This window comes from Rhagoletis pomonella, unplaced genomic scaffold (assembly GCF_013731165.1).
Source record: "Rhagoletis pomonella isolate Grant_MI unplaced genomic scaffold, Rhpom_1.0 Rhpom_scaffold_00007, whole genome shotgun sequence".
NCBI lineage: Eukaryota > Metazoa > Arthropoda > Insecta > Diptera > Tephritidae > Rhagoletis > Rhagoletis pomonella.
The window spans coordinates 3,732,977-3,746,378 of NW_023458561.1; the positions used below are offsets into that span (position 1 = coordinate 3,732,977).

Here is a 13,402-nt window from a genome sequence, read left to right on the forward strand (position 1 = left end):
TTAGAATTTTACCTAGCTCATGGGGCTAGGTAAGATTTTGACAGCTTCCAAATATGTATACACATAATATTGTTTGGCGGTAATAAAGAGTGGAAATCAAAATGGAAGTTAAAAAACGCACAAAAAAGCGTACGATACTTGCAAAACATAAAATAAAAATAAATTTTAGTAATTTCAGCAACACACAAAAATGGAGCTTTCACACTAGCGTTTGTTTGGTTTTAAAGATGTCAAGATTTTACTTGCATTGGCACAGCAAAATTCAATTTATTTGTACACCATATTAAATTTTTCCACTCCCCCTTGCCACGGAGAAAAAAGTTACCGATTGGCACACAGCCGCAGATAATAATTATTATAGAGTTTTATTTTTCTCTTTAGAATATTGATAATTCAAAAAACTGAAAACCTATACCAGCGTGATTTCCGACGTATCCTTTTCAGAGGTAGCGACACCCTAATTTATTAAATATTAATAAAAGTAGTAAACTTCAAAATGTTTACGTCAAAATTTCAGTTAGTTCCATCTGTATGGATTTTTAAATTTTATAAATAACACTGAATCACAAATATTAATTCGGTTTTTGTTCTCCAGATGCCATTATCCAATTTGTATGAAGAATCTCCTGCTGATTTCAAAAATCAAGTTAATATGTTATTCTATGGATACGTTTTCGAGATATTTTTAATTTACCGTTATTCAGCTTAAAACAAAAGGTGGTTCCACTTAGTCACTTATATCTCATGAACCAATTTAACAAACTGAAAATGGTATACGACAAATGAAAGCTAACAAAATTTTCCATAAACTTGCTATTAATCACTTTCGATAGGACTGATAGTTTCTGACAAATTAATTAATCATTCCATTTTTTTTAATGAAAAAAATAAAAATTTTCACGAATTTTTATTGAGCTTGAGGCCGTTTTTTAATGAAAACTTATTGTGGAAAAGCAACAATAATTTGAAAAAATGGTAGAAGTGATAGCTATTTGGGAAATCACCACATTTCCTCATCAGACTTCTTTCAGTAGGATTCGAACCGACGATCCCACTGACTCAGCCAGTTGCCTACGCACTGTGCTAAGTTAGCTTTGTTAATTCTTGTTGCTTATTTCCACTATTGCACTTGTTAAGCCAACAAAAATCAAGCGCAGCTATTCCGCTGCAATTCACTTGATCATGTGGATGTTGGTTTTGTTGGTTTTTGTTGATATTTCTATCAGTAGAATGTTTAACTTTTAGGTGCGCTCGTCCTTAAGTTATTTGTTTTTTTGTTATTTTATGGTCTCAACTCAAAAAATTTTTTGAATATAATTGTTATAAGGCCGTAAAATAACAAAAAAACAAAAAAATAAAAATCAAATTTGAATAGGCGAAAAATTAAAAAACTAACAGGTTCTGTGTCAAATTCTTTCAGTTGTGCTAAAGCTTGTTCTTTTACAAACAAATCGAGTTACTAATGAAGCAAATCGATGGACAAATAAGGAAATAATGAGCGGTCAAATGAAAATTCGCAAAGATTTTTTTGCCATGTACACCTAAGTAGCACCCTTTTATGCTCATATTTCATAAAACAAATTTTTGTGCATTTTCATTTGACCACTCATTACTTCTTTATTTATCGATCGATTTGCTAGATGAGTAACTTGATTTGTTTGTGAAAGAACAGGCTTTAGCGCAACTGCAAGAATTTGACACAGAACCTGTTAGTTTTTTAATTTTTCTCCTATTTAAATTTGAGTTTTTTATTGTTTTGTAAAAGAAAGGCTTTAGCACAAAGGCAAAAATTTGACACAGAATCTGTTATTTTTTAAATTTTTCTTCTGTTAAAGTGTTTTTTCATATTTTCATCAAAAAAAAAATCAGTAAGAATTAATTAATTTGTCAGAAACTATCAGATCTATCGAAAAGTGATGTATGTATATAGGGTCTATGTAGGTACAGGGGTGTTGGTAGGTTGGGATTCAGTGGGCATGCGAAGAGATGCTGTGAGTCATGGGGCGACTCTCCGCATGCCGAGCATTCGTTTAGAACATCCTCGTTTAATCTTCTCAGGTATGAGTTCAACCTGCTGCCGTACCCAGAGCGCAGTTTGCCTATTGTGGTCCGAGTCTCCCGAGGCAGACGAAGTTCTGTCTAGTCCACGTCTGGTGGTTGTGTGCCCATAACGGCATTCACAGGCCGGGAGTCTACATAACTCGAGACTGCCGCTCTGTGAATGCCGTTCAAGGCAGGTCGATAAGCTGTCGGGTCCAGAGGATTTTTGATGAACCTCTGGACTTCGTCCGTCAGTTGATAGGGATGCCTCCTGACGTGCCCGGGTAAAGGCTCTTCTGCAAAGAGTTGTCTGTTTGGGTGACCAAATCTGTGGCTCCCAACTAGAACCTGCTTGCAGAGCATTGTGTTATGCTCCTTAACGGGGAGCATGTGGGCCTTTTCGTGCAGGTGGAGTTTCGGCGAGATCAGAAGGCATCCTGTCGCTGTCCTGAGTACCGTGTTTTGGCAAGTCTGCAGCTTCATTAACTGCATCCTACTAGTCCCCGGTGACCACACGGGCGCTGCATAGTTCAGAACCAGCCGGCCAATTGCCTTGTACGTTGCCAGCAACGTTTCTTTGTCTTTGCTTCAGGTGCTGCCGGCTAGCGACTTGAAGAGCTTTGTACTCTGTTGACAATTGCGGTTACATGCGCCGAGAAGGAGAGCAGACAGTCGAAGGTTACTCCGAGTATCTTCGGGTTGTTCATCGTCTGAATTGGTTCGACATCGATGTGAATTCCCAGTTGTAGTCTGACCTCCTTCATCCAGATGGTAAAAAGTGTGGCTAAGGATTTTGTAGGGGAGAGGGTTAAGCTCCGCGCGGTGAAGAAGCGAGAATGCTCGGCGAGGTAACCATTTACTTTCAAGTCATCAATTTCATTCCCAGACGCCGTGATCGAACAATCGTTAGCATAAAAGACTATTGAGACTCCCTCTGTTGGTTGAGGGAGCTTTCAAATATAAAAGTTAAACAGTAATGGGGAAAGGACACCACCCTTTGGAATCCTCTATTTTATTTTCCTAAGTTTGCTCGATGTATCTCTAAAAGTTACTGGCGAGTGACGACCACTCAAATAATTCGCCGACCACCGTTTGAATCCCTGTGGGAGGGAGGAGGCCTCTATGTCTTCTAGTAGCGTTGAATGGCTGACAGTGTCGAACGCCTTAGGCAGGTCCAGCGCTACTAGAATGTTTCTCTCACAGGGGCGATTTCGGTTAAGGCCACGAGTTATCTGGGTATTTATGGCGTTAAGTGCTGTTGTTGGGCTGTGCACTTTACGCAATCCATGCTGACTCTTCGTAGGGGTCAGGTGGTTCGTAAAATATGGGAGTAGCAAGGCTCTAGTGTCTTCGCTACCGGGGAAAGGATAAGACTCTCATTTGTTGGCTGGTTTCCCCGGTTTGAGCTGTAGGACCACTCTCCCAATCTTCCAGGTCTCTGGAATGACGAGAGTGGCCATTGACAGATTGAGGACCTCCGTTAGGTACGCTACTCCCACAGGACCCAAATCTTCCAGCATCAACATGCAAATTCCGCCGGGTCCAATGGCCTTGGAGGCTTTCGCCTTCCAGATAGCTACGCTTACCTCTGTATTAAAAGGCTCCGTACGTTCTTGTTGAGAGTCGCCTTTATTCTGACATTGCTTCTTACATTGAGTTTATTCTTACTGCTAGTATGCTCGAGAAAGTAGAGAATTTCGTTTACTTGGGAACCAGCATTAACACCGATAATAATGTCAGCATTGAAATCCAACGCAGAATCACTCTTGCCAACAAGTGCTACTTTGGACTGAGTAGGCAATTCAGGAGTAAAGTCCTCTCGTACGTACGAAAACCACGCTCTATAAGTCACTCATCATCCGATGAGGCGGCTCTTGGAGTGTTCGAGAGAAAGATTTTGCCGAAGATTTACGGGCCTTTACGCGTTGGCGACGGCGAGTACCACAGGCGATGGAACGATGAGCTGTATGAGCTATACAACGACATGGACATAATGCAGCGAATTAAAATACAGCGACCCCGCTGGCTTGGCCATGTCGTTCGAATGGATACCAACGCTCCAGCTCTGAAAGTATTCAACTCGGAACCCGCTGGTAGCAGAGGAAGAGGGAGCCCCCACTGCGATGGAAAGATCAGGTGGAGAAGGACTTGGCTTCACTTGGCGTTTCCAATTGGCGTCAGTTGGCACAGAAGAAAAATGACTAGCGTGCTTTGCTAAACTCGGCCAAAATCGCTCTGGCGGTTACAGCGCCAAAAAAGAAGAAGAAGAAGTATGCTCATAGTCTACAGCTTTAGATGAAATCTTAACTTATCTAATTAGAAGTAACGAAGATGACTCTATTACAATTATACACTACGCCTTCCTCATATAAAAGAATGATCATGTAGATGGATTATTCTTAGATGATGCTAGAGCTCAGCCAGTATGAACATACGTACCTTTGTAAAAGTGTAAGAGTGATTGTTCTTACAACCGTTTTGAGCTTAACATAACACTTCAGTAAACCTTACGTATTTTATCTCTATATATTTAATTCATGTTTTAAATATTATCTCCTTGTTTTCCTTCCCTTTAGTTTATTATTTAGTTTTTTTTACTTTTCTAACATTTTCAATCTACCTTTGTGAACTTTCATTTCATTGTTACTTTTGTCTAATACAATACAATTGTTACAGTTATCTAGGCTTTTTACAGTGTAAGGGCCTACGTATACGTTATCCAACTAATGCTCTGAGTTGTTTCTTATTAATACTTTACTACCGACTGATATTTGTATTTCATTCGTATTCTCATCGTATTTGCTCTTTTGTATACCCTTAAACTTTTCGATTAGTTTCCTCGCTCTTATCTGAGCTACATAGTTGAACCCGGAATTTTACTTTTTTTGCATAGGATTCTATGTTATACAGTGGTTCGATGTTATTTGTTATGAGAAGTTCCGGTATATTTGGAATTTTTCCAAAAAACTAATTCAAAAGGGCAATAGCTATGAGTAGTTGACGGTGCAGTGTTGTAGCAATACGTAAAGTAACTCAGCCAAGTGTCCCAGTCATGTTCATTTGAGGCAATATATGATCTAATATATTCGTTAAACGTTCTATGGCTTCTTTCAACTGTACCAACAGTTTGATGATTATATGCCGTAGAACAGTTTTTAGTTATATTTAAAATTTTGCTTAGCTCTTCTAACACCCGATTTTTGTATGCAGTACCCATATCTGACACATCTTTCCAGTATATTTTTAGCTACTGTTTTTGCGGTTTTGTCAGGCATTGGCACTGAAATTAAGTATTTTGTTAAGTCACATATTATAGTTAAAACGTGTTCGTTGCTTGGTAGAGGTCCGATGGTGTCAACTATTATTGTATTGAATGAACTTACGGGAGTTTCGGTTTTAATTAATGGTTGTTTGGTATTAATAAATGTCTTATTTTTCTGACAATCGGTACACTGTTTTTCGTATTTCGTTATATTTTTTGTCATACCTTTCCAAAAATGGTAAAGTCTGATTTTTTGTAGTAACCTAGTGATCCCTGGGTGGCCACCAAAAGCAGGGTCATCATGGTATCTTTTTATAATGTTCATCTTTTCCTTTTTATTTGTAATTGTCCGTATTTTTGGTGATAGCGCTTTCATTAAAACCTTCAATAATTTTTCCCCTATTTCTTTAAAATTGTTAATCCGGATTTTATCAAATATGTCTTCGTTAGGAGAAATTCTAATTTTCCTAATTTTCAAGCTACTGGCTTCTTTCTCCAGCCTTGGAAAAAATAAATCTAAATTTATATCTCCATTAGTAGCATATTCGTTTGCACCGATGCTGCCTAAAATTGTCCTTCTATGTCTAATTACACATTTATTAGCATAAAACTTTAAGCAAACCATTTTCCTAACTTCTAGTGATTGCCTCATTGACTTTAGGAAAACATACTGCAATGTTTGTGCTTTTGTTATCTGGTTTTATTGCATTATTTTGTATTTGTTTCGTTTGTGATCGGGTTGTGACTTTAAAGATATTGGTTTTAGCTTCAGCTATTTGAATTATATCTCTTAAATCGATGCCTTGATATATTCTATTGTGAAATCATATTCCTCTGGGTCTAATCTCATTCTGGTTAATTTCGATGACGGGTTTTTCATCGTAAACAAATACGTGAGTGGTCTGTGATCACTTTTAACTAAAAATTTTCGTCCGTAAAGATACGGTCTAAAATGCGTAATTGCCCAGTGTATAGCTGCGACTTCTTGTTCTATCGTACTTTTATTACTCTCACCTTTTGTGAAAGCTCTTGACGCAAAAGCTATAGGTAATTGGTCGACTCCGTACGTTTAACTTAAAACAGCACCACAGGCAAACTTACTGGCGTCGGTCGTTAATACGAACGCTTTTTCAAACTCAGGATACTTCAAGAGCGGTGGATCTATCAGTGAAGATTTCAAATAGTTGAAGGCCTTTTCGCAGTCGTTTGTCCATAGTTGTGTTTGTTTACAAATTATCCAGTAACTTGCCAGCAACTCTCCAGTAACTTTATTTCTAAGAATTCGCTCTCATAGAAAAAATTTACAAAAAAGTACGCGAACGCTATTCTAGTAATAATTTGCAAGTTTCATAAACAGCTGATAAATTGGTTGTTTATTCGCAGCATATTCCTAATAAAACAATATATTTTATATTTAAATATGTTTATTTTGTGAATTTCCACAATAAAAACCCACAAACAGTTTCCTTATGAGTTAAAATTTCATCCAGCAACATGCGATCAGCTGTTTTTCGTACTGGCAAATTCTTACAAGTAAAAATTTATCCAGTAATATCCAGTAAAAACTTGCAACTTCAACTGTCATTTTTCGCTCTCTCAATTTCCCCTACTTTGCAAGTTTTTGCGTACGAAAACGCCAAAACATGAAAATTCCTAAAAACTTTTACTGGATTTTACTGGAAATGAGTAAACAAACGCAACTCATGTAAATACTACACCTTTCCTGCCTAGCTTAGTTAGATGCCGCGCATACTCTGCAAAGCTGCGAATAAAGCGCCTATAGTAATTAACAAAGGATACAAAGCGTTTCGCCTCTTCACTATTTGTGGGTTTCGGGTAGTTTTTAATAATATCAAACTTGCTGTTGTCGGGCGAAATTCCTCTATCTGTACATTTGTGACCCACATACGTTACCTCGTGACTAAAAAACGTGCACTTTTCCGGATGTAGTTTCCAGTTGTATTTTCTGCATATTTCAAAAACATTTTTTAAATTATTCAGCATGTGCTTTTCTGAACAACCTAGAACCACTAAATCTTCCATGTATAGGAAAGCTTGTGCAGGTGTTAAGCCCGCGAAAGCTAACGTCATCATGCGCTGAATTGAATTTGGAGCGACTTAAATCCCAAACCGAAGCCGCTTAAACCGGAATGAGCCTTTTTCGGTGGAAAATGAGGTTATATCTCTACTATTTTCATCAAGCTCAATTTGGTGAAACCCTGTCATTAGATCCAAGCAAGAAAAATACTTGGCTCTAGCTAGTTGATCTAAAATGTCATCTATGCGTGGCAACGGAAATTTATCTGCAAGAAGTTCCTTATTTATCTGCCTATAGTCCACTACTAAACGCCATGGTTTCTCTGTTTTCCCAGGTAATGTCTTTTTAGGAACTAGCAAAATTGGGCTATTGTACTCAGATATGGATGGTTCCACTATATCGTCTTCTAACAATTTATCGACTTGTTTTTGAACATCCGATTTCTGAGAGTAAGATATTCTGTAGTTTTTGACGTAAATCGGTATAGTGTCTTTAAGCCTCAGCTTTTGTCGATAAAAATTATTCCCACTTAGTTTTTCATTCTCTAGTCCGAAAACGTCAGTAAAATGAGTACATAAGTTAATTAGTTTTTGCTTTACAATCGCTGGAAAGCGCTGAGATAGTTTATCCATTACATTCGCGTCTCTACTTGTACTTAGTCCACTTTCAATAACTTCATAATCTGATAGTTTTTCTATGTAGATATGGAACTTTTCTATAAAAACATTCTCGTTATAATACGGACTATTGGATACGATCTTGAAACTATTGTACTAGCTACGTATATTCCGCTTTGAAGTTGTTGGTTCGGTATGAACGCATTCTCTTCATGAAAATCAACTTTAGTGTGTCTTACTACCTCGGATCGTGCTGGGAGTGATAACGAATTGGGAGACGGTGCGTTGTGCATTGGGATTGCGATATCCTCTGGAAAATTTTGTGGTTGTAAAACTAACCAATCTAGCTGAAGCCCGTATTCCAATTTGCAGTTAAATTTTTTTCAAAAAGTCTAGTCCCACAATTCCATTGCTTGGAATAGGGAACCTATCTTCTACTACATGAAAGTCGTTATTAATTAATATATTTCAACTTTTAAATCAGTATTAACATATCAAATAGTGGTTAAGGATCCTTGACCTATACCAGTTCTAATGTTCGTACTTATTTGTAGGTTTTTGTTAATGCAGTTGTGCTTTATGAGCGAGATATCCGCACCAGTGTCAACTAAAAAGTTGTTTTCCGGGTACCCAAAGTTGTGAAAATCGAAATATAACTAACTAAGTGGAAAATATGATTAGTATGTTTTTAGTTTTAAATATTCAAGGGACTGTCCGTGTTTTCCGAATGCTCTACATCGTTTACGTAGCGTATAGGTCTTGGTGCGGAGCTACTGTTTCGATTTCGAGACCGATTGTCATTACTCCTCTGTAGTAACTACCCTGTAGTCAAATGTACTAGTTGTAAACTACTTCACAACTAGTATGAACCGCATGCCCAACTAGTCAGCCAACTAACTTTTTTTCATGCAATCAACTGGTATTTTTAACATGGGGATGTCCTACGAGATGGCAATTGTCAGATATCGGTCAGAAATATACCAGTCTCATACTAGTACAAAATAGACAGAAAAATACTAGTGAAATTATGGACGAAAACAACTACTTTGGGAGTCAAAAAAATAAAATGAATTCATGAATATAAAATAAAAAACTTTTAAGTACACTTTAATTTATTACACATTTTTATTTAGCAGCCTTAGATTTGCCAATAAATAGTGTTAAATTTGTATTAAATATTCTTAATTTTTGTCTATAGTTTGCCTTGATGATTAATAATAAAAATTAATCAAATAATTATAATCGTGTAATTAAAACAACTCAAAAATAATTGAAAATGATCAAAAGTAACGAAACAATGATGTAATTAAAATTAATTAATTAATTAACATTTTTTTAAGTAATTAATTACTTTTTTAAGTAAGAATTTTTTAAGTAATTAATTATATCCGTATTTAATCATTAAACGGTTATCCAAACATAAACATGCTTTAATTAATAATCATTATGACTATTAATTATTATTTAACAGGTATGGTATAATTGCGAGTACGTACTCGCTTTAACGGTTTACAATATAGCCAAATAAAAGTTATAATATTTTGTGTACTTTATTGTATTAAACTGTCGAAGTCAAATAAAACAGGGCATGAATAAATCGTTTTGTACTTGGTACAAGTCTGGTCATTTTCGAACTAGATCGGTTTCTGTCATGAAATTCTAGTTGTAAACTAGTATTTTTCCTGACTAGTTTGGGATTTCACTGCAGGGTACGGCCTCTCGTAAACCCACGACTACGATTGCCATTGAAGTTACTGTTAGTAAATTGAGCATTTGATTTACGTCCGCTAAGAAATTAAACTGAACCGTCATTTGTTTTGTTGCAACTGTTCACAAACTTTGTAACAGCCTCGTTCGTGTTAGTAAATTGACCGGATTTCATAATCAACTTTACTGCATTATTGCTCGCGTTCTTAGACATTGCTTGGACTGCCACCTTAGTGGAATATTTTTCTGTCATCTGAGGAGGCAATTCTAACTTAACCTTAGCGTATCCAAGAAGCCTTGCAAATTTTCCTGCCTACCATGGAATTCGGGTATCACCTCGATGCCGTATTTAGAAATTCAATAACGGTTTGTGGCATTTTGCTGGTACTTTGCGTTTCTCCCACTACACTATCTTCTTCGGAATCACTTGATTCCTCTACTATTGTGTATAAAATGGACGTGCTGAGTTCAAATGGTATTTTATGTTAATATGTTGTTTTGCAAATGTTTTAAGTATATTGTCTCGTACCTCTGAATAGATTTGTTCTGCCTGCCTCTTTTGGCTTTCAAGACTGTGATCATAATTTGCGTTTAAAATTCCGCGAATTTGGTTGGCACTTTCAATTATTATTTGAACATGTTTATGACCGGTTTCACTTTTTATGTGTATCTTTTTATTTAAACATTTGCGAGATTTCTCGAAAATTTTTCTAAGTTGGTTAATTTTTGCCTCTACATCAGGCTCCATCAACTCACTAACAAAAGAACTTCGAAAATTGTGCACACCTACAAACAGTGTACGCGAGTGCCGCTAGCTCGACAAGTTTAAGCTCTGTCTCTCCGTGTATACATACACCACTCGGTGAGAAAATTGTACACCAGAAGAAATAAACTTAATAACTAGCTCTTAAACTAAAATAAATGCTTAACAGTAATGAAAAGAACTTACAATGAAATAGGTACAGCAATGACGTATACATAATATGCATATATTACTTATGTACATATGATGTATGTATATACATTGTGCGTTTTCAAACGATTAAAAAGAAATAAAAAAATAAAATCATCACCGAACCTTCTGATGCGTTTTTTTAGAACTGCTTTCAATCCATCACGTGGCCTGCCGCCTAATCCATTTGCTTTGCTTATTTGTACATTTTTTTTCTGCTTCACTTGCAAATCCTCTGGCAACCCGATGTTTTTGTGCAAATATGCGCTGATACAGGTAGATGTTTAAAGTTTTCCATAGTGTTACTGTAGCTGATATTGCGCCAAAAATTTCTTGTTCTTTCTTGCTCTTTGTTCTAGTTGGAAAGCTGATAAAACGATCATTAAAGAACCGCTACGCCAAGAAAATCGCAGTGCTGGTCAGCTACGAGCGCTGATTACAAAGAATGTTCCAGAGCTCAATAGTTGGCCACCAGTATATCACACATGGAAAGTTTGAGCTCTTGCCATTATTTTTTTCGTAATTGACTCCCAATAAATCCACCATTGACCGTAAAGTGGATGACCATTTCACTTTTAATATTTAGCAAAATATTTAATTTAAAAATTCTTGATTTTCAACACTTGGAAGCTCCTAGCAGGATCGCCATGTATTAAAAGGCTCCGTACGTTCTTGTAGAGAGTTGCCTTTATTCTGACATTGCTTCTTACATTGAGTTTATTCTTAGTGCTAGTATGCTCTACAGCTGTAGATAAAAGCTTAACTTATCTAATTAGAAGTAACGAAGAACGCTGATGAAAACAAGAGGCGCACTAAGTTTTGGCAGTTTGTGCAGCCTTCTGGTCACTTGACATTTGGCTTTTTATTCACCGTAGGATGCAATATGAACTTCCGGCTAAAATCGCCCGCGCATCGCTTCGGGTCCGACGAAGCGTGGTCACCAAAGTCCATTTCAACTCTGTCGTCACGCTTCGTCGGGTTGGACAATGACCTCATGGTTGACCCAAGCTTACTCACACCAGAGGCGAAGTTGCAGGTCTTCAGATGCTCTTCCCATTTCTTCCGCTTATGTACATTCACAAGTTGCCGAATCTCCGAGTTGAGATCTCTGATACGGGGATTTCTGGGATCGGCCTGACGAAGGTTGTCGCGCTCATCGGCTAGGCTAGCCGCTTCAGCAGGAAAATTCGGACGGGGGTTCGAGATACATCCCGATGAGACGAAGCGGGGCTGCAGAAACAGTGACAACTCTTCGGAATTTACGCTCACCTACCTGAACGTCGGTTGGTGTGGGTAGTGCAGTGAAGGCGCATCCGCGAGGCCTTTCCAATCAGCTTTAGTAAAGTTGACATAGGTCCGGTGATCCGCGAAAGCAAAGTCGGCTGGTTTATCAATCGAGATGACTAGTGGCAGATGGTCTGATGCTAAAGTCAGCATAGGTCGCCATGATATGCTGTTTATCAGACCAGCACTGACTATTGTTAGGTCAGGTGAGCTGGAGTAGCTGCCCATAATTCTGGTGGGTGCGTCGTCGTTCATTGTGCTTTAAACTGGTAAAACCTCATAATGATTACCGTCCGTGGTACGTACATCTATGTATTTCTCAAAAAAAAAATATCTATTACCTATTGTAAGCCCATAACATGTACATTCCTATGCATGTACTCACAATAAAATTCTTTATTTCTAGAGCGAAGTCACATGTTATAAGAAATAGTATGTAGAATAGAAAAATTGAAAGTCATTCACGCTCGAAATTTTACTTTCATGGATTTCAGGAGCAAGAAATGGAGAAACAAAAACTTTTATTCCACCAAGCGCGGCTTTCAAACCGAGGCGTAGCGGAAATGGTGCTTCTTCATATATCCGCATCAAAAGGTGTGCCCTCAGAAATGGTCATGACAACTTTAAATTTGGGCATAGCAATACTACGCGGTGGCAACATAGATATTCAAATGGGAATGCTCAATCACTTAAAGGAGAAAAAAGATGTGGGCTTCTTCACATCCATTGCTGGACTTATGAATTCTTGTAGTGTACTAGATTTGGATGCATTCGAACGCAATACGAAAGCAGAAGGTATGTTATTTTGTGTACCCAAATTGTATATGTACAGTGACGAGCAAAACTGTAACATGGTTTAACACTTTTTGTTTGAGCCACCGCTATATTTCCAAGTTCTAACGACTTTCATCCTTTTGTTGTATATTCTTGTTGGTACATCCCTACTCCCTCTCTCATAATGATTTTAAGTCAATACAACAACAATAAAAAACCCAGCAGACAAAAATGTAAATTAAGGCAGATGTTACAGTTTTGCACTCACTCTCAGTTTTGCATTTGACAGTTATCTTTCACTTAGTTGGAAGTCAGATGACCTTTTTCTATATTGTAATTTATTGAAGAAGTGATCACCAGTAAATAACATAGTTAATCAGGAACCATAAATGTAAATAATAGATTTACTGGGGAAAGGCGGAAAAGTGGCAAAAAATTTTGGAATTTGCTACTTGAAAATGTTAAGACTTAGAAAAAATTTAGCCTAAAGTGTTCCCAAGGACAAAGGAAGTCTGTTAAAAAATATTACGGTACGATATCTTGTGAACTTAGCAGCAAGTAGCGATGCAGCCACTATTACAGAAGCGCTTAAGGTATTAAAGTTTAAAGCAAATCAATAGACAGCGAGGCGAAGAATTGCCAAATTGAGCGCAAAGGCATCATAAAAAGGAAAAAAGAAAATTTGATCATAATACATCTGCGAGTGTGGCGGCATTTTGCTGCATCGC

General features: G+C 37.3%; 1 protein-coding gene across 1 annotated transcript in view; it reads left to right on the top strand.

The window, feature by feature from the left end:
* Nucleotides 1-12,695, top strand: part of LOC118742255 (ryanodine receptor) — a gene marked incomplete at its 3' end in the record, with an annotated part of 525,243 nt that extends 512,548 nt beyond the window's left edge. Inside the window, 1 exon segment of the mRNA XM_036474193.1 lies at nt 12,395-12,695. Coding sequence (XP_036330086.1) covers nt 12,395-12,695 — 301 coding nt within the window.
* Between the last annotated feature and the right edge of the window lie 707 nt (nt 12,696-13,402).